Source organism: Papio anubis, unplaced genomic scaffold, assembly GCF_008728515.1.
Source record: "Papio anubis isolate 15944 unplaced genomic scaffold, Panubis1.0 scaffold279, whole genome shotgun sequence".
Lineage (NCBI taxonomy): Eukaryota > Metazoa > Chordata > Mammalia > Primates > Cercopithecidae > Papio > Papio anubis.
This window is the reverse complement of record NW_022162880.1, coordinates 50,752-71,362: the sequence shown is the minus strand read 5'-3', so window position 1 is coordinate 71,362 and position 20,611 is coordinate 50,752. Positions and strand designations below refer to the sequence as shown.

The window sequence follows — 20,611 nt, the reverse complement described above, 5'->3', positions numbered from 1 at the left end:
ATTAATCATCCCTTCATCAAGTGTATCTGCGCTGTATATACTATCTGCCAGTTAGTCACTTAGAAGCCATCTTGATTATCAGATTTAAAAAAACAAAAAATACTAAGGTTCACTACTATCCAAAGTTTAAGGCCTCCACTGGGGGTCACGGGACATATCCCCTGCAGATAAGGGGGGCACTACTATATGTGGAATTGTCAAAAAGTGGAAACAACCCACATATCCATCAGCTGAGGAAAGGATAAACAAAATACGGTTTAAGAATACAATGGAATATTATTTAGTCACAAAAAGAAATGAAGGACTGATACATGCTACAACCCGGATGAACCTTAAAAACATTATGCTAAGTTAAAAAAGCCAAACTCAAAAGACCGCATATTATATGATTCCACTTATATGAAATGTCCAGAAGACATTTCAATAAATCCACAGAGACAAAAGCTAAATTAGTGTTTGGCAAGGGCAGGGGAAAGGGAGAACGAGGAGAGACTGTTTATGGGTGCAGGATTTCTTTTAGGGGGATGATACTCACACAACACTGCAAATAAACTGAAAACCACTGAAACATACACTTTGAGGAAATTAATGGAAAATTTACATTATGTGAATTTTACCCAAAAAAAAACCTACATGCAGTTGTAAGATAAATATAGGTGAGTTTTTAAAATGAGGAATTAGATATCTTAGAAATGAAAAAGATCAATAAAATTAACAACAACAAAACCACTCAATAGAATGGCTTAAGAATGTTAAAAAACACAGCTGAAGAGCCTATTAATGAGCTGGAAGGCTGGTCTAAGATAGTCCCCCTGAAAGAAGAACAAGAACACAAACAGGAAATGTTAAAGATAATGTTAAGTGATATGTAGAACTGATACTATCAATCTAAAGAAATTCATGAGGAGATTATGGAAAGAATGGACAAAAAGGAATGAACAAACAGAATCCATGGATAGGGATCTAAGATATAAAGATCCTAAGTATGATAAATTATTATTTTTTTAAAAACTAGTGAACACTTCAAATTTATAAAAATCAAGACCAAAACAAAATTTCTGAAAGCTACCAGAGATGAACACTCAAAAAGAGTATCAGCTTTACAACTTAAATTTACATCTTACTTAAAAATCAGACTCTCCAAGTACAAGTGACAGAATAACACACACAAGGCTGTTAGGAACATCAAGTAAGATAAATAAAAGTACCTCACATTAAGTTAGACAACAGACTTATGCATAAACACTAATGTGAGGTTTTTTTATGTTTTCATATTTCTAAAGATGCTTCTCACAATTGACACATTAGACAATGTTTCTATCAAAAAAAATTTACAAAACCAAACATACATATTCAATTAATAGCAACTTAAAAGGAAATACAGTTAATATTTATATAACTACTAAGTAGTACACACAAATTCCACTTCACAACTATCTTATTGGCTAACTAATATTAACCCTATTTTTTTGGATGATCAACTGAAACATGAAGATATTAAGTACTTTACCCCAAGTCACAGGTAGGTTTAAGAGCTGGGAATCAAATCCAAATACAACTCTACATTCTGAGTCCTTAACCAATGAATTATGTGTAAACTACCAACTATTAAATGATGATTTACTCTTACTTCTATTTGCTAAATGTCCCAAGACTGCTTTTCATTTGATGTGCTATGCCTGCATTTCTTAGTGTTTGTCTCCTCCCTCACTATCAGACAATTACTTCTTGCTGCTGCCACTTGCATGTGGTCTTATACAATACTCTCCACTTTCTTCTCCCTATGGCTAATAAAGAAATTATTAGACATAATTTTAAAAAGGACATTAGAAAAATGTCCTTTCAGTGAAACACCAGATCATATGCTTCTTTACTCACAAATCAACAAATTTTAAAGAACTATAAGGTACAACAGTGTTTGTCAAATTTTAATAGGCACACACAAGTTACTTGGGAATCTTGTTAAAATTCAGATCCTGATACAGTCGGTCTGACATGGGGCCTGAGATTCTGCATTTCTATCAAGTACAACACAGAAAAGCTTTAGTACTGAAGTACGTAATACCAATTATGATTTCTTTAGTTTTTCTGTTTATTGAATGTGTCTACACAAATAAGGCTGGTGAATGTCAACTGTATAATTAATATAGAACCCCTCATAAATAGCAGCTTTCTCAAGTCAACAACGCAGTAAATTTCCACCTTAACCTTTTTCAAAAGCTGATTTGGATTGAAAGGTGAGTAATAATCACTATCTCATCATCATAACAGTTAAAGTAACTGCAATACACCATCATCATTAAAGGAATATAATAGTAATAATAGCTGTAACTTATTAAAGCATATCCTATAGTCCAAAGGCTAGGCATCTTACTGTTCTAGCTTAATTAATTATCTAAATGACCCTGGGAGGTAAATATTCTCATCCACAAGACTCACACTCTCTCAAGTACTCTGCCCCTACCCCAAAGTACTTGGAAATGGTATAAATACAATATCCTCTGAAAGTTAACTGAAAAATCAAAACATCATAGATTAAAGCATTGATAAGTCATCTAAAATAGGTAACATGACTCCTAAACTGGCAAAAGCCCATATAACCAGTGAAATGTATTTTTGCTAAGGAAAGAAACTTTACCAATTAGGGAGAAGAGGTGAAAGCACTATAAAAAGAGAATAACACTGGCCAACAGTTAGCTTTAGCCAAAAAAACTATAAATAATATTTCACTCCTACTAATAAAATGCCATCTCTACTGGAAAATGGATGCAGTTGCCTTATAAAACATCTGATGGCCTAACTTCCTTTGTCTAATTTCCATGATTACAAGAAAGTTGATCTGCCTATGTATAAAATAAGTCAATAATTACAAAGACTGAACAGTTTGTATAATAGTTAATTTATCTTGGTATACTAGTTTTACACAGTGGTCATTTGAGTTTCATTAATGTGTACTTACTTACCCTTAAGATACGAATGAAACCCATTCTCACTCAACCAGAATTTCTCTTATGCTAAAGAGAAGGCTCTGGGCCACAGTAAATTCACCAAAGTGATGAATACTAACTACACTGTGAACACTAGCATGAGGATGTCTCCAGGCCCAATCCCTGCTGGACATCAAGGGATCACAGTGTTTATACTTGAAAAGCAAATCTTATAAAACATACCTCATCTAGGATTTCTCTATTTCGTTGCAGTAATTCAGGCAGCTCTTTAATCAACTGATCAACAGTCTGGATGCCTCCCTGTTCAATCACAGATCTGGATTTAGTCAATATAGACTGAGGTACAGTGTCTCCAGACACATCTTCAATTGCTGCTGGAAGATTAAGGGAAGCTAGCACCCTGAAAAAATGAGATACTATATTATGTTGAAGTCTAAAACAATTTAAAATAACTCCTCATCAATATTTACTTTATTTAATTTAATCTTCTATAACCAAATCAACAGCAATGGAGTTAGCACCCAGAAAAACTAGATAAGCCCTATCAATGAAAAACAAAGCAAAGATTAACAGAAAAACAAAACAAAAAAAATCAGTGATTGATGAAATTAAACCAAAATCATTAAAAAAATTAAGTTCACAATTCAGAATTAAAAGCCAAAAAATAGGCTGGTGCAGTGGCTCACACCTGTAATCCCAGCACTTTGGGATGCCAAGGCAGGCAGATCACCTGAGGTCAGGAATTCGAGACCAGCCTGGCCAACATGGTGAAATCCCGTCTCTAATAAAAATACAAAAATTAGTCAGGCATAGTGGTGGGCACCTATAATCCCAGCTACTTCGGAGGCTGAGGCACGAGAATCACCTGAAGCCAGGAGGCGAAGGTTGCAGTGAGCTGAGATCTCGCCACTGCACTCCAGCCTGGGCAACAGAGTGAGACTCCGTCTCGGGGGGGAAAAAAAAAAAAAGCCAAAAAATAAGAAAAACTATGACCACATTAAAATATATTAGGTATCATTGGTTTACAGTTCAAACTTCTTTCAGTCTAAGTAATTAAAAGTCAAAAATTCTATCCTAAAAAAAGTCTTTTATACTTTTGATTGTTACAGTATCTCTAACAAGTCAGAAACAATACACAAATTATTTTTTTCTTTTCTGCTCTCTTTCAACAGAATCAATAGTTATAATTTCATATCATCTAGGCAAAATGTCAACAGAAAATAGATGCCCTAAGTATTCATTACAGAATCTTCATCTGTTCTCAGTTTTGTGGCACAATAACAATTCCTGAGTTATTTCATTTACATGATGGGGAAGGGAGGAACATATCCCTACCTACTATGTAAAGACAAAAAGGCAAATGAAATCATGTAATACAATGAACTCCTCAGAAAATAAGCTCTGTAAAATCTCGGACTGTCTGTTAATCACATGCTAGCGTAAACTTACATCCCTTTCTTGTTCAAGAAAAATGATGGTAAAATCCATGCATTAATCAAAACTAAAAACATGAAAAGGCAAGCCAACTACGAGAGAAATATAGTTGGCCCTTAAACAACACAGATTTGAACTACATGAGTCCATGTATATGTGGTCTTTCACCTCTTTCACCTCTGCCACCTCTAAGACAGCAAGACCAACCCTCCCTCCTCCTCTTCCTCAGCCTACTCAACATGAAATCGACAAGGACGAAGACCTTTACGATGATCCACTTCCATTTAATCATAATAAATATATTTTCTCTTCCTTATGATTTTCTTAATAGCATTTTTTCTCTAGCTTGTAAGAATATACTATATAAGACATATACAAAATATGTGTTAACTGACTGTTTATGTTATCGGTAAGGCTTCCGGTCAACGGCAGGCTATTAGTAGTTAACTCAAAAGTTATATGCAGATTTGACTGTGCAAGGGGGTCAGCTTCCATAACCCATATGACCGGCGCTATGATTAAGATAGAGAACATTACTGTTACCCTAAAAAAATTCTCTCATGCACCTTTCCCAGTCCTCCTTCTCCTGGCCCCTGGCCACTACTGATCTGCTCCGTGTCTTAAGTTTAGTTTTACTTTTTATACAATTTAAAATAAGGGTAATCATTCTAGCATATACATATACAGTACTTGCACTATGTACAGTATATACTTAGAATGTGTTTTGCTTTTTTTCACTTAGCTACAGTTTTTGAGATTCATCTACATTATGTGTATCAGTTTGAGTCTTTCTATTGCTGAGCAGTATTCCATTTTATGGTTATAGAGCAGTTTGTTAAACTCTTTCACCTGTTAATGGACATTTCAGTTTCTATGAACATTTATCGAAAATGTTATCGAAATTGGTTCGGAACACTATAAACGTACCATGTATCTGAGTTCATTTCTTCTTCTCATTTCCCCCAAATAAATACATCTTAAAATACAAATTTTTAATCAAATATCCTCACCTTGTTTCTATAATTTCTTCCAACTATATTTGCTAGAGCTTCATAAATACAATGTTCACCAAAAATGGTTGTGTGTGTCTACATTTTCTATTTTATGTACTCTTGACACTTAGCTCTAAGCTCAGAAACTAAAATGTTCATGAACTAAAGAACAACCAAACGGAAAACTTTAGGCTCTAAAATTAAGCTCTACCTACCCATTTGCCAAAGTGGTGGCTTCTCTCATCTGAGCAATTGATCTGTTAACCAAATCAGCCTTCCTCTGATTATAGGCAGCCAAAGACTGCTGCACTGACACAGGAACCATCTTCTCAAACAGATCTAAAATTAGGAAGAGAAATTACAACAAAATTTTAAGACAAAAATCCGAACTGTAAAAGCAACTCTTCATATTTTCTTTCTAATATTTACATAGTCTATAAATATTTGATATTTAAAGATCAAAATATCAATAGTCTATTGATATTTAAAGATCAAAACTAAATCACTATTTAAAACACAATGATAAAGAGAATTTTTAGATCACTACATTCATGGACAATGGCAACAATGAAAAGTTTCTTCTTTGAACTTAATTTTCTTTAACTTTTTCAGATGTGTGAGGGATCTTCGGTGACGCTGTTCATTTGTTGATTAAATTGACTGAGCAAGGGGCCGGGAGTAGTGGCTAAGGCCTGTAATCCCTCCCAGCACTTTGGGAGGCCAAGGTAGGCAGCTCACCTGAGGTCAGGAGTTCAAGACCAGTCTGGCCAACTTGGTGAAACCCCCATCTCTACTAAAAATACAAAATTTAGCCAGTGTGATGGTAGGCACCTGTAGTCCCAGCTACTGGGGAGGCTGAGGCAGGAGGATCATCTGAATCCAGGAGGCGGAGGTTGCAGTGAGCTGAGATGGTGCCACTGCACTGCAGCCTGGGCAACAGTGCAACACTCGGTCTCAAAAAAAATTTAAAAATTGACTGAGTGGGTCACAGCAGCAGGATTCTATTTCTGGCTCCAACACTTCCTAGCTATGTGACCTTGAGGAAATTACTTAACCACTCTGTGCATCAGTATCCTCATCAAATAGGGATAATAACAGTACCCCTCTCAGGGCACTTGTGAAAACTAATGAGCTAATATTTGTAAAGTGCTTAAAGAGTGCCTGGCACATTGTAAACACTTTGTGTTTGCTAAATGAACATATAATCACCCTTTCCCAGTAACAGAATGTTCTCCTTGGGATCTCAGCTAGAGGCTACCATCTGTTGTATACATCTACAATATAATAACATTTATTTATCTCATACAAATATCACTACAGAAGTTTACATGTTTGAAGAAACAGGCTGGGCACGGTGGCTCATGCCTGTAATCCCAGCACTTCGGGAGGCTGAGGCAGGTGGATCACCTGAGGTCAGGAGTTCCAGGCCAGCCTGACCAACATGGAGAAACCCTGTCTCTACTAAAAATACAAAATTAGCTGGGCGTGGTGGCAGGCACCTGTAGTCCCAGCTACTTGGGAGGCTGAGGCAGGAGAAATCTCCTGAACCCGGGAAGCGGAGGTTGCAGTGAGGGAGATAGTGCCACTGCACTCCAGCCTGGGCGACAAAAGCGAGACTCTGTCTCAAAAAAAAGAAAAAAAAAACAGTATTTTTGTGGTTTATTTTTATATTCCATTTTTATTTTATTTTATTTATTTATTTTTTGAGAAGAGATCTCACTCTGTCATCCAGGCTGGAGTATGGTGGCACGATCTCAGCTCACTGCAACCTCCACCTCCCACACTCAAGCAAACCTCCCACCTCAGCGTGCAGAGTAGCTAAAGCCACAGGCATGCACCACCATGCCAATTTTTTTTTTTTTTTTTGTAGAGACAGGGTTTCACCAGTTGCACAGGCTGGTCTCTAACTCCTGAGCTCAAGCAATCTACCCATCTCAGCCTCCCAAAGTGCTAGGATTACAGGTGTGAGCCACCACATCCGGCCATATTTGTTTATTTTTAATGACAGCATCTTAAATAACAAATGTTAACAAAATGACAAGTGCTACAGTCTTCATCAAACACACAGTTTCAAGTCTTCTAACCACTGTATACTTTACATATGCTTTGTTTACTTTCCATCTTAACATTGCACTGACACAATACAATATTTATTCTTATATTCATTTTAAACAACATGAAAGCGAATTATATTCAAAGCATACAATAGCAAATATGTGATTTTTAGCTAGGAAAAACAGAGTAAACTAGAGGAAAATAAGATTAACGTGTGTCTGAATAATTGACATACCAGTAAATTTCTGACTGATGGGTACATTGACTGGGGTGGATTTCACAAGTGTGGCTTTGCCAATAGGATCTAGATCTTTAAGGTCTGGAACTCGATCATGATAAATGAAGTCATTATCCTTCTTTGCTGCAGTAAGGGCACGATTGATTTTGTCAGAAAAATCCTTCACATTAACATATTCATCATAGCGAGATGCCACTGTTTTAATCAGTTCTGCTGCATGCTAAAAAGAAAAACGTCAACAACAACAACAAAAAAAGGAGATGATTTTCTTTCTCTTTCCCCACCAAGTATTTAAGCATTGGTTTCAAAAATATATATTTAATTTGAAGACTTGCATTTCCAGCAATGTGGCTGACAGGATTATCTGGAAATTCTCCCATCACAAAATACCTGAAAACTGAAGGATAATACATAACAGCCATCCCAATAAACACATAGGCAAATTATCAAGATAATAAAAGAAATCCATGAGCCAATCAGTATAAACTGACATTGAAGAAAGCTGGCTGTTGGGTTCTTTCTTTTTTTCTTTCTTTTAGACAGAGTCTCACTCTGTGACGCCCAGGCTGGAGCACTGTGGCGCCATCTCGGCTCACTGTGACCTCCCAAGTTCAAGCAATTCTCCCACCTCAGCCTTCCAAGAAGCTGGAATTACAGGTGTGCGCACCCACACCAAGCTAATTTTTGTATGTTTTGGTAGACATGGGGTTTCATCATATTGACCAGGCCAGTCTCCAACTCCTGATCTCAAGTGATCTGCCCACCTCAGCCTCCCAAAGTGCTGGGATTACAGGCATGAGCCACTGTGCCCCATCTGGCTGTTGGTTATTTCTATATCCAAAGAATTAGCAATTAAAACTTATTAAAGTCCCCCATGGAGACCTGAAACAAGGGTCTTGAAACCACACAACACAGAGAATTGAGATGCAACTCTTTCACTCCTTCGCATGAAGGCAGGAACTAACCCTCAGTGAAAGGGTGGATCTGAAAAAAATTACGCAACAACACAGGAAGTGAACATGTCAATATCAATAATAATTTTTTTTTTTAAGTTTGGCCTTATAAAAAAAAAAGAACATAAGCCACATACAAATTTAGGTGGTATTAGGTATAAAGACATCATATAAAATAGACAATGAGGCCAAAAGCATTATTAGGGATAAATATAATACATAATCTTTTAATATTTGCCAATTTGCCAGAAAGATATAAAATTTCTTACATTTGCCTGTAATAGTTTCTATATAAACAATTATAATGAGAAATTGATACATCTACCCATAATCAAAGTGGAAGATTTTAACATATCTGTCTCAGCAATGGCTGGACCAGATTTTTTAAAAATGTAAGATTATAGAAGATTTGAGCAACACAATTAACAAGTTTGGCTTACCACACATAGAGAACACTAGACTCCACAAATAGAAAATATATTATATTATCAGGCATATAGAAAGCATCTACATCTATAAAATGACCAGATGAAGAGATAAGGCAAGTCTAAAACACCAAAATTACAAGAATACAAAAATGGTTTAATACTAGAAAATCTACTTATATAATTCTCGAAAATAATGTTACAAAATCAAATTTCTCCATAGATGTTGAAAAAGAATTTGATAAAATTCAGTATTCTTGATTTTTTAAAAATCTTAGTAAAATAGAAATAGATATATAGTTCCTTAACATGATAAAAATCTTAACCTCCAAAGCTGGTATCAAGCTTAGAGAAAGACAACCAAAACAAAACAAAAGCTACCCTTCAGTGTAAACTAGGAAATGGGAAATTGCACAAATTTAAATCACTTTTTAAATTTGTAAATCAAATTTGATTTGTAAATGTGGTTGAACCCTCCCCCAAATAGCAAACACTAGTACCAGAACCATAGGTACCCTATACATAGAGGGGGAAAACAAGGGAGTGCTAAGGGTGCCACCCTCAGTTAAAACTACTTTAAGCAAATCTGAAAACAATAAAACAGGATAAGTAAACCTTGCCAGGTGATGATAAAGGCAAAGCCAACTGGCCCCTATCACGCCACCAGGGGATCACAGAAAAAAATGTGATGCTGAAGGGTCTCATCCCAAGAGAGCTGCTGAGAAAAAGAAGTAGACAGATTAACTAAAAAGACAGGGTTGCTAAGGGAAGCAGAAACAGAGAACAGAAAAGTAGGGAGGGAGAAGAAAAGGCATAAGCACTCAGAAAATGCCAGCAAAATATAAACCCTAAAAGTAGCTGCAGCAACTTGAAATGCAAAGGCTGTGAGGAATTCAGGGAAGCACAGGTATGGAGGTAGTAGGATTCTTCCTAATCCAGGGTAGGCTTTAAGAGCCAGAGAAGCGTACCTTAGGAGGGAGCCCTTAACACAATGATGCTTGTAAAGCTAACCCTGCCCATTTCCCCACACAGGAACCTCCTCCAGCAAAATAAATCTCATTCAAACACAAGTAACTGAAAAGGCAACTCATCTCTCAACATAAAAAAACCATAAGAAAAAAACTGAAAACAAGCAGTATATCTTTCCAGTAGATAATGAAACTCACCAAAGAAATGTTGCCGCAAAGTAGATGAAAACAGTATGCCAAAAACTAAACTAAACTAAAATACTTAAGAACACAATGACAGTACCAAAAGAATAGAAGACTGGATTGCCCAAACCAGAGTGAGTGATAGCCAAATAGCAAAAGAATATAAAACAGGAAGTGGCAGAACTCACAAAAGTAAAGAAAAATACGAATTTAAGAAAGCAAGACTGAGACATTTATACGAGGAGCAAAAGGGAAAATAGACATCACAGAAATCGTAGTAAAAAAACATACAGAACAAGAAAAAGTGAAGAAAACTCAACACAGAAGTTGGGAAGGAGAAGGCTGTTACAAATTAAAGATTCACAGAGCATATCAACCAAATGCAAAGTGAGGACTTTGTGTGGATCCTGATTTGAACAAACCAAGACCCCTGAGAAAAAAATCAGGGAAAACTAAACTAGATGTGGATAATAATGGATTATGACTACTAATTCATATTAATATTAATTTTGTTAGATTGGGATAATGAGCCATCTAACAAAATTTTTTGTTTAAATTTTTGTGTTTTAATTTTTTAAAATCTTTATCTCTTAGAGATACAGGCTAAAAAACTTAAGAATGACATGATAGGTGAGATAGTTGTAAAATACTCCAAAAAAATAAGAAGGAAAGGGGAAATAGCTAAAACACAAAATAGTGAAATACTGATAAGCACTTAAGTTGCGTAATGGAAATTCAATGATCATACTTTTATATATGTTTGATGTTTTCCATAATAGTTAAACAAAAAAAAATTCATATGAAGAAACATATGCAAGAATAGTCAAGAAAATTCAGAAAATGACAAAATTCAAAAAACAAGCAAGAATAGGCAGAAAATTCAAAAAATAAGAGATAATAATACCTATCAGACATTAAAACAGTCTAGTATAAATAACTAAAATGATATGGAACTGGAGTATGAACAGATAAACACGTCAATGAAATAACAAAAGCAGAAATAGATCCCAGTACATACCATGAATCTAATGTGTGAGAAAGTCAGAATCTCATATCAGTGAGGAAAACAAGGCTATTATAATAAATGGTTTGGGGACAACTGGCTAGCCATTTGGAAGAAGACTTTAAAAACTGGATCCCTATCTAGCACTACACATCAGGATAAATTCCAAGTGGATCAACAATCCAAATATATAACAAATTACAGACATATTTATATTTTGCTATCAGCCATCATTTCTATTAATTTATTTAAGATATACCTGCTGCTATGTACAGGACTGTGTTCCCCAAATTTCTTATTTTGAATCCCTAACTCCTAATGTGATGGTATTTGAACATGGGACCTCTGGAAAATAATGGGGTTTAGATGAGGTCATGAAGGTGGGGCCTCACAGGGGATTGGTGCCCTCATAAGAAGAAGACACCAGAGGGCTTGCTCTTGCTGTTCACCATATGAGGACACAGAGAGAAGGCCATCTGTAAATCTCACCAGAATATGACCATACTGGCACCCTGACCTTGGATTTCCAGGCTCCAGAACTATGAGAAAATAAATTTCTGTTGTTTAAACCACCCAGTCTATGGTTTTCTTATGGCAGCCTAAGCTAAGACACCTGCTGAAGTACAAAATAACTTGTGTACGTGATTTTTTACTGTAGCACTGTTTATAATAGTGAATCCTGGAAACATTCAAGTATCCAGCAATAGGAGACAGCAATAAACTGTGGTTTACACAGTGAAGTATAAAGAAGCTCTAAGGATGATCTAGCTACTGCTGAATTAAGATGAAGAGACCTTCAGGATACATTGTTATATGAGAAAAGAAGGTATATAACACTGTATATATTAATAGCATACTACCACTTCAGTAAGAATGAGAAGTGAGAATATGCAATGTATGTGTGTGTGTGTATGTATGTGTGTGTTGTGTATGTATATATTTGCTTCTATTTCAAAGAAAGAAAAAGAAAAAAGAAATTAATGGAAATTAACTATGGGGCAGTGGGAATAATGGATGGAGGGAAAAAGAGGAACAGGAATTAAACTATATAATCTTATATATACCTATTTTCCCCATTTTGAAAAATTGCAAGCCCACAAAATAATCACGTAGGTTCAACAATTACCATTTTGCCACATTTGCTTTATCTATTCCTTTCCCATACAAACACATAATCATGTACCTTTTTTTCTTTTATTGCAGAACTATCTGAAACTGAAGTTAGATGTTATGAGCCCTCATCCCTAAACACATCAGCAAGTATTCTTTCTATAAGGACAATCTCCTTAATACCTACAACCTAGTATCATAACTAAGAAAATACTTGCACAAAATCGATTTACAATCTTGCTAGGTCCTTCATTAATGAGTCAAATAAATCTTTGACATGTAGTCATTCCATGTGAGTCATGTTTTTGTATCTGTGTGTATATGTGTGTATTTCTATATCTTTTTGAAAATTGTATTTCATCATCTTTGAAGATCCACCAAGATGACCAAGAAGATCCATCTTCTGGGGCCACATAAACTGCACTGTTCAAGAACTGCAACTCATGAGCTGTATTAAGCTCAGGTACAATTTTTCTTGGCCCCAGAAGTGATTCCAAGCAGTAATTTTACCATTGCTGCCATTTTATCTATTGTTTTGATTTTCCTGATTGTGATTTTATTTTCATTTCTGGTTTGCATAGGACCAGTAAGTTATTTCTCTTTGCTAGTAGCCAAAACTAGAAAGTTGGTTTAATAGTGTGACCTCCTAATGATCTCCATCAGAATCATGGGGTATTATTCTCTCCTGAATGAGAAACTACAGAGAGTATGGTTTATTGGTCAACTTCCTGTCTGTTCTGTTTGCCTTCTTGGGAGTGTAAATCAATTAAGAATAACTGTCCTGTGAAATATGGACCAGCGAGTGTGTTCTGTGTTAACTTTTTTTGAGAAGGGGTGTCACTATATTGTCCAGGCTGACCTCAAACTACTAGCTTCAAATGATCCTCCCACTTCAATCTCCCAAGTAGCTAGATTACAGGCAGGTGCCATCACACCCAACTTCTGTCTTAACTTTTAACCCATAAATAAAGCTGTAAAACTAAAGCTGCTAAATCTATGTGTCTATAACTGAGGAAGTCTTTACCTCTCTCCCATTGTGTGAATTTGAAATAATTTCCATTTTCAGGGGTACTTAAAAATGAGATTAAATTTCAAAAGGAGTTCTTTCTCTGACTGATTATATTATAGAGACTAAATATGGGCTTACTTAAATCTAATAGTCCCAGAAACCAGAAAATAAAGAAACTAAACTTATAATTTAAATATGCTAGCCTTAAAAAAAAAATTCTTTCCACAAATTCCTTGTTCAGAATCATTTTTATATATGAATCTAAGTTACTGTAATCAAAGTGAAGTCCCAGACAAATCTGGGTTTGACTTTTTTAAAAAGTCTTTCTCTCATTTGGTCACTGTGAGATGTTTCCCCATGAAAAGGCTAATTAATTAATCTGAACCTCCTAAACAACATTTCCATTGTTATGGTCTGAACGTGTCCCCCAAGTTCATGCGCTCCCAATCCCAAAGTGTTGGGACATGGGGACATAATAAGAGGTGATTAGATCAAGAGGGCTCTGCCCTCATGAATGGATTAATGTCATTATCAAGGGAGAGGGTTAGTTATCAAGAGAGGGGCTTCGTTAAGCAGTTCGGCTCCCCTCTTGCTCTCTCTCACTCACTAGCACTCTCTTGCCCTTCTACCTTTCATCACAGGTGACACAGCACAAAGTCCCTCACCAGGTGCCAGCACTTTGACATTGGACTTCCCAGTCTTCAGAATTGTGACAAATTTCTGTTCTTTATCAATTACCCAGTCTGTGGTATTCTGCTATAACAGCACAAAATGAACCAAGACAACCACAGTATCTTCTAATAATCAGTACATATTTAAACTTCCCTAACTCAAATGCCCTAAGTCATATTTCTATCCTCTGCCTACTAATACTCAAAACACAAACAACTCATACAAACAGCTCTTGCTCCTGCTAGCAAGTTGCCTCAGGTGCCATAATCTCACAGCAAGTTTCTGACAACCCCAATGCCAACAGTATGAATACAACTGCACAGACGGTACTTGGCTATTCACAAGAGAGAGAGATATATATGTGTGTGTGTGTGTGTGTGTGTGTGTATATATGTGTATGTGGGTGTGTATATATATATGTACACACATCTCTCCACTGTCCTCAAGTAATGGAAGTATAGGCCCAGTTTAGACAAAGACCAGTCCACAAGTTAAACACTACACATACTCCTGGAGCATGGCAATTAATTTAGAATTATTTTCACACTAAAATAAACATGCATAAAAAAGAGAACTGAATGCAAATTTTGCATGAATTTTTCAGAAAAAATATGAGCCCTCAAAAAAAACATGCAGTAAAGTCTAAAGATAACAATCTGGAGATGGCAATTAATTTAGAATTATTTTTACATTAAAATAAATATGGACTAAAAAAGAGAACTGAATGCAAATTTTGCATGAATTTTTTAGATAAAATATGAGACCTCAAAGAAACATGCAGTAGATAAAGTCTAAAGATAAAAACAATCACTGTCGCTGTTGATAGGGGTGATTAATGGGAAAGGTTTTTATGGGCAAACTTGGAAATCTCACTAGGAAAAAAAAAAAGAGATCCAAGTTAGTTACTTAAATATTTATTACCAAGAGACTCACCTGTAACCTTGCAATTTCTTCTCCAAATTTCTTCTGCTGTTTTGCCAGGATAGACTGATGGTACTCAGCATTGGCCTGCATGATACAGTGCTTTGCAGCCAAGACAGGGAACACCTCCTGGAAATAAAAATACTGACCAGGGGAGAGTCCAACCACACAAACCATCACAGACAACATGGGATGCAGGAAGAAAAAGGAAAAGAAGACAGAAATTAGAATCACCCCATTAATGGTTTAGAGATTAAGGTTAGTCATTAGGTGTAAACAGAGAAGACGACATGATTTTGTATGGACTGAAATCTAAATCCATGAATTAAATTTTTTTTCTTCCAATTGAAGGGGTTTTTTTAACTGTTAACTGAAGGCAATTTAGGTTTTTACAATTCTCTTTAATTGATCCATGAAGTCAACATTTTGTTTACAAAAAGAAAGAAAAGCATGCATTATTAGAAAGAGAAGTAGAATGGACATTCACAGAGGAACACCAAGCACAGGGCTTTAGAAGCTTTCTTATGAGCCCTTACCCAGCCTGTAGAGTTAACTAAACCATCATTACTCACAAATACTAATGAAATTGCTCTATAGATGAATGTTTCATCATGTTTTAAAAAAAAGACAGTAAATTCTCACTTAAATTCATATCCTACGAGGGTTCTTACTAAAGATGATTTTAGCCATATAAAAATGATTTAGTATCATAGATACACTAATATTTCAGTATCATGTACTCAAAAACATATAGACAAATGCACTAAGTATATGACCAATGATAATGATAAAGTGCTATTTTGCCTATTTGTTTTGAAAATAATTCCAGTCAAAATTAATTTTAAAAGATCCAAAGACATAAAGCAGAAAAGCAATTATATTAGCAGTGGCTCTTCCAAAATGCCAAATCCTAACCTGTAACCTCACTGCTTTTAGGAAGTATATGATATTAAAAAATCCAAAGAATTAGGATAGACAATCACTGTCTAAATAAAAAATGTAAAAGAATCAAAAACTGAATTACTACCTTGTGTGCTTTCCTGTCTCCCAGGGAATAATTTCCTACCTTCCTGGATCACTACTTGCAGACATTTCAGTTTTGTAACTAGAATATGAAAATACCTTATGAGCTTTATTAGTAAAAAGGAAAAAATAAAAGACATCTAAACTTCAAACTACACTCATGCCAATTCTCAGGGTAAGGCTGGAGCAACTTGATTCTGAAACAGGAGATTTTCAAGGAATACCAGGAATGCTGCAGAGGTAGCTTCCAAGTCTTTGTAGGTGACATTCTTCTCTCCATGACAGGACTGAACTAATGGCCCAACAGGAAGTAACGGAACACTGTGCAGCTGAACATGAGGTCTTTCAGATGAAAAAAACATGAGAGGAGATCCCGAGTCTCTTTTTAAGAGGAAGGCTATTAATACCCAAGAGTCCTGGGCAAATTTCTACTAGGCTCTTGGTGTATCTTAAATCCCCAGGAATCGTCACATTAATTCCTTATTGATCATTTTCTGAGTAATAAGTACTGCTGATGCACTTATCTGCATTTCTACTTTGCCCCCAAGTTGTCTGCAATTTTTTAATGTACAAAGATTCCTGAACATGACTTATAAATCCATAAATTCCCCTACCAAAAAAAAAAATCATGTAACAGATACCATATGATGAAACTAATTCCTTGAACATTTCTGAAGGAAGTAGTCGAAACATATATTTCACTCAAACTTTAAGTTTTCTTTATTAATCATTCCAAATGTACCTGTTAGTGATTTGCTTTGTCATTAAATGATCATCACTAAATAGTCTTTTCAATTGACACTTCAGAAAGGTTTACATTAAAACATTATACTTCCTGTGATATGTGGTTTAAGATGGTTGCTTTTCCTTAGCTGTCCATTAGCAGCCCAATTTTTTTTATCCCTGTTGGCAAAACTTAATTCTAATCAAAGTATCAGATGAATTTGTTAAGTTTTCTTTTCCTTTTTTCTTTATGTCTGTTTCTGCGCTTTAAGACTCATCTTTAAGAAAACAGGACAATAATTAAAAGTGTGAATAATCAACATGCTCAAGTATATATGCTTGTACCAAGTCACCAATGATTCAGAACTACACAATGCCTTGATTTGATAAAAGTATTAAAAACAGACGGTCAACGTTTTCCAGAAAGAGTTCTAGCTTGGAAAAACAAGTTTAGTAAAAGGTAAAGACAAAGACATCCCCTAAATATAAAAGAATTGTTCATGCATCTTAAATTAAAAAAAAAAAAAAGAAAAAAACTATTTCTACTATATACTTCAGATAACTATATTAAAACTTCAAATTTCTTCGTAAGTTTCAACTTGCTTCTTATACACAAAAAAGTCTAAATATTTCCACATGCAAAGTAAGTAAGTGTTTATAAAAACAATAACTGACCTTGGGGAGAGTATCTTTATATTGACACTGTTTGAAAGCATCACCAAAATAATCTGCAGCCTGATTAGCCAATTTAGCTATGATGGCATCTTTCATTTTATCTGGAATACAATACGAAGTTGACCATTATAATTAAAATAAATATGAGTTAATCTGACACGTCTCAGTATAAACATCGAGATCACAAGTTTGTACACGCATCTTAAAACGTCTTTCTTGATAAATCACATTTTCTGCACAAAATTTAAAACAGACAAAATAGATTAGTGGTTGCCAGCAGTGGAGGAAAAGGGAATGAGGAGTGACTGCTAATGGGTACACAGCTTCTTTTTGGGATGATGGTAATGTTCTAAAATAAGATAGTGGTAATCAAAACTCTACGAATATACTAAAAATCTTATGTTGTACACTTAAAAAGGGTGAACTTCAGTGTATATAAATTCTATCTCAATATAAGTTGTTATTTTAAAAGAAAAAAGTATTCCAATTCCTATTTCTTCCACATGATGACTCATCTCTTATTTTCAATTTCTCTGTACTTACATATTCAGCCTATATTTCAATCTAAACTTATATGTCTTATAAGAATTATTCTTATTCCCTCATTCCCAGGGCCAGGGACTGTGCCTGGATAGTTCCTTCTTGTCATTTAGGTCTACTTTAAACAGGACCTCCTGAAAGAAAGCCTTCTTGACTAATGAATCTAAAATTAGCACAGCTTCCCCTACATCCCTATCCCATAACCATACCACCAGCCACTGTCATATAATTCTTTCTTATTTTTTATAGCAATTATTTATGAAATTAGCCTGGCAACTTAACTCTTGCTTATCATCTCTCCCGTCGCCAAAACATAAGGTTGTTTTCTAACTGTTTATCTAGAAACTAGAACAGTGACTGGCACAGAGTAAGTACCCAATAAATATTTGCAAATAAATGTTTGACATGTTAAAAACATACACAAATACTATTCCAGAATGGAGTGTTTAAAGACAATTACTAACGATCCATTTCATGACTTCAAACACAGCCTACATTCTTAAATGTGCATTTGTGCCACAAATTCAGAAAAGGACAGCTAAAAATTTTCAATAATCCATATATCAAGTTCAAGAAGGAAAGCTCAACACTGAACATATATTCTAATCACTTTCTTAATTTAAAAGCCTTATCGCTTCTTTTCACATGCAACGAAATGGAAGACAAATTGGAGTTACCTCTTGTGGCTTTTAAAAAAAATACTTCTTGAGCCTGTGCCAGCATAATAAGACTGAGGGTCCCAACAGTATCTGGAGATATGTCCACAGTAGGCTCTCGATTTAAGGCAGATAAAACCGTCTCTTTAATATGTAAAAAGGCACCACTAGCAAACTAAAGGGGGGGGAAAAAGAATTTCTTTAAAACCTACAGGAACTCAGCAAGACTTAATTTCCTACTGTTACATATAAAAGTCATTTCAAATGTTAACTCAGTGAACATTTAATATATTTAAATTTTTATATTATGCAAAACCAATCTAAAACATCTGACCTACAGACAATAAGGTTATCTTTCTAAAACTCTATAGCGTAAGAAGAGATTTAACAAAGGATAAAAGTAAATTACAAGGAAAAACAAAGTAAACCAATGGAACAATCTGATTAAGCTATTTTTAGATACACTTCCTCAAAATTAACATGAGAATAGACACAGGGATAAACATTAAAATATTTTTAGTACTGCAATACTCTTGTTTTGGTCCCAAACAAATTCATCTTACAAATAATTAAACATGCCGTAGTTAGGGGACACCCCAAATAGCACATACACCTAGTCCTCTGAGGAACAGCATTACTACCCATTGCTAGTGATTTCCGTCTGGCCTTCAGAGCTCCCTAGCGAAACGTTCCCCTTCAGATTTCTCATCTCAATTATATTTTGTTAATACTGAAATAATTTTGCTTCTATGAAACAAATTATACTAAGAAAAAGAAAGAAGTCAGTCTGGGATTAAAATGTGTCATGAGTTGGCCGGGAGCAGTGGCTCACGCCTGTAATCCCAGCACTTTGGAAGGCTGAGGCAGGCGGATCACCTGAGGTCAGGAGTTCAAGACCAGCCTGGCCAAAATGATGAAACCCCATCTCTACTAAAAATACAAAAATTAGCTGGGCATGATGGCACACACTTGTAATCCCAGCTGCTCAGGAGGCTGAGGCAGGATAATCACTTGAAGCCAGGAGGTGGAGGTTGCAGTGAGCCAAGATCATGCCATTGTACTCCTGCCTGGGCAACAAAGCAAGACTCCATCTCAAACAAGGGAAAAAAAAGTGTCACGAGTTAGATAAATAGACAACACAAAGAAAACTCAAAGTCAAATGTATTAAAATGAAAAGCATGTTTGCAGTCATTAAGTATTATAAGACTAGAGTATCTGTTAGGAACGAACAACTGAACTTGTTTAGTAAACTAGTGAATCAAAGTCTAGAACAGCTAGGTGTCTGAGTCTCTCATTTACAGATGAGGAAATGGAGGTACTAAAGAGGTTAAAGAACTTGCCCAATGGCACAAAGCTTCTGGGTGGCGAGCAGCCTAGATAAGGACCTAGGTCTAATACCACCAGTTATCTTTCCATGATACCAGGTGCCCTGCTGTGAACACTCACAGAATGGAATGTTTCTTTCATAATTCTGAATGACCTTTCTAAAATATCATATACCAATTAACTGAGTTACAGTTAACCAAAAGCTAAATAAAATTTTACTTCGTTTTCACTATTTTATCTTATTTATTTTGAGACAGTCTTGCTCTTGTCACCCAGACTAGAGTGCAATGGCACAATCTCAGCTCACTGCAACCTCCACCTCCCGGGATCAAGCGATTCTCCTGCCTCAGCCTCCCGAGTAGCTCAGATTACAGGCACCCGCCACCACACCCAGCTAATTTTTCTATTTTTAATAGAGACAGGTTTCACCATGTTGGCCAGGCTGGTCTGGAATTCCTGACCTCATGATCTGCCCACCTTAGCCTCCCAAAGTCCTGGGACTACAGGCGTGAGCCACCACGCCCAGTTCGTTTTCACATTTTAAAATATTTGCCATGTATAGCCTCAAAAAGAAACAGCATATGCATTATGTTTGTCATCTATGCCTATTCAAAACTGTAAGGCAAGCCACAATTTGGAGCATGTTGTTTCCTTAAGGTACATTTTCCTTTTACTTTCTCAGAATAGCATTACTCACCTCTCCCTTAAACATAAACAATAGGAAAAAGCAGACTATCTTTGAGACAAGCAAATTTCA

General features: G+C 35.6%; 1 protein-coding gene across 2 annotated transcripts in view; it reads right to left on the bottom strand.

Annotated features, from left to right (window-relative positions):
• LOC101007873 (programmed cell death 6-interacting protein) overlaps positions 1-20,611 on the bottom strand; it is a 73,216-nt gene that overhangs the window by 27,621 nt on the left and 24,984 nt on the right. Inside the window, exons 5-10 of one of the 2 annotated variants that reach the window (XM_009201869.4) lie at positions 18,550-18,703; positions 17,333-17,433; positions 14,924-15,055; positions 7,665-7,887; positions 5,590-5,713; positions 3,171-3,348 (exon numbers count right to left, since the gene is read on the bottom strand). In XM_009201869.4, coding sequence (XP_009200133.1) covers positions 3,171-3,348; positions 5,590-5,713; positions 7,665-7,887; positions 14,924-15,055; positions 17,333-17,433; positions 18,550-18,703 — 912 coding nt within the window. The remainder of the gene's footprint in view (positions 1-3,170; positions 3,349-5,589; positions 5,714-7,664; positions 7,888-14,923; positions 15,056-17,332; positions 17,434-18,549; positions 18,704-20,611) is intronic. The other variant, XM_003895239.5, reaches the window with a different exon arrangement.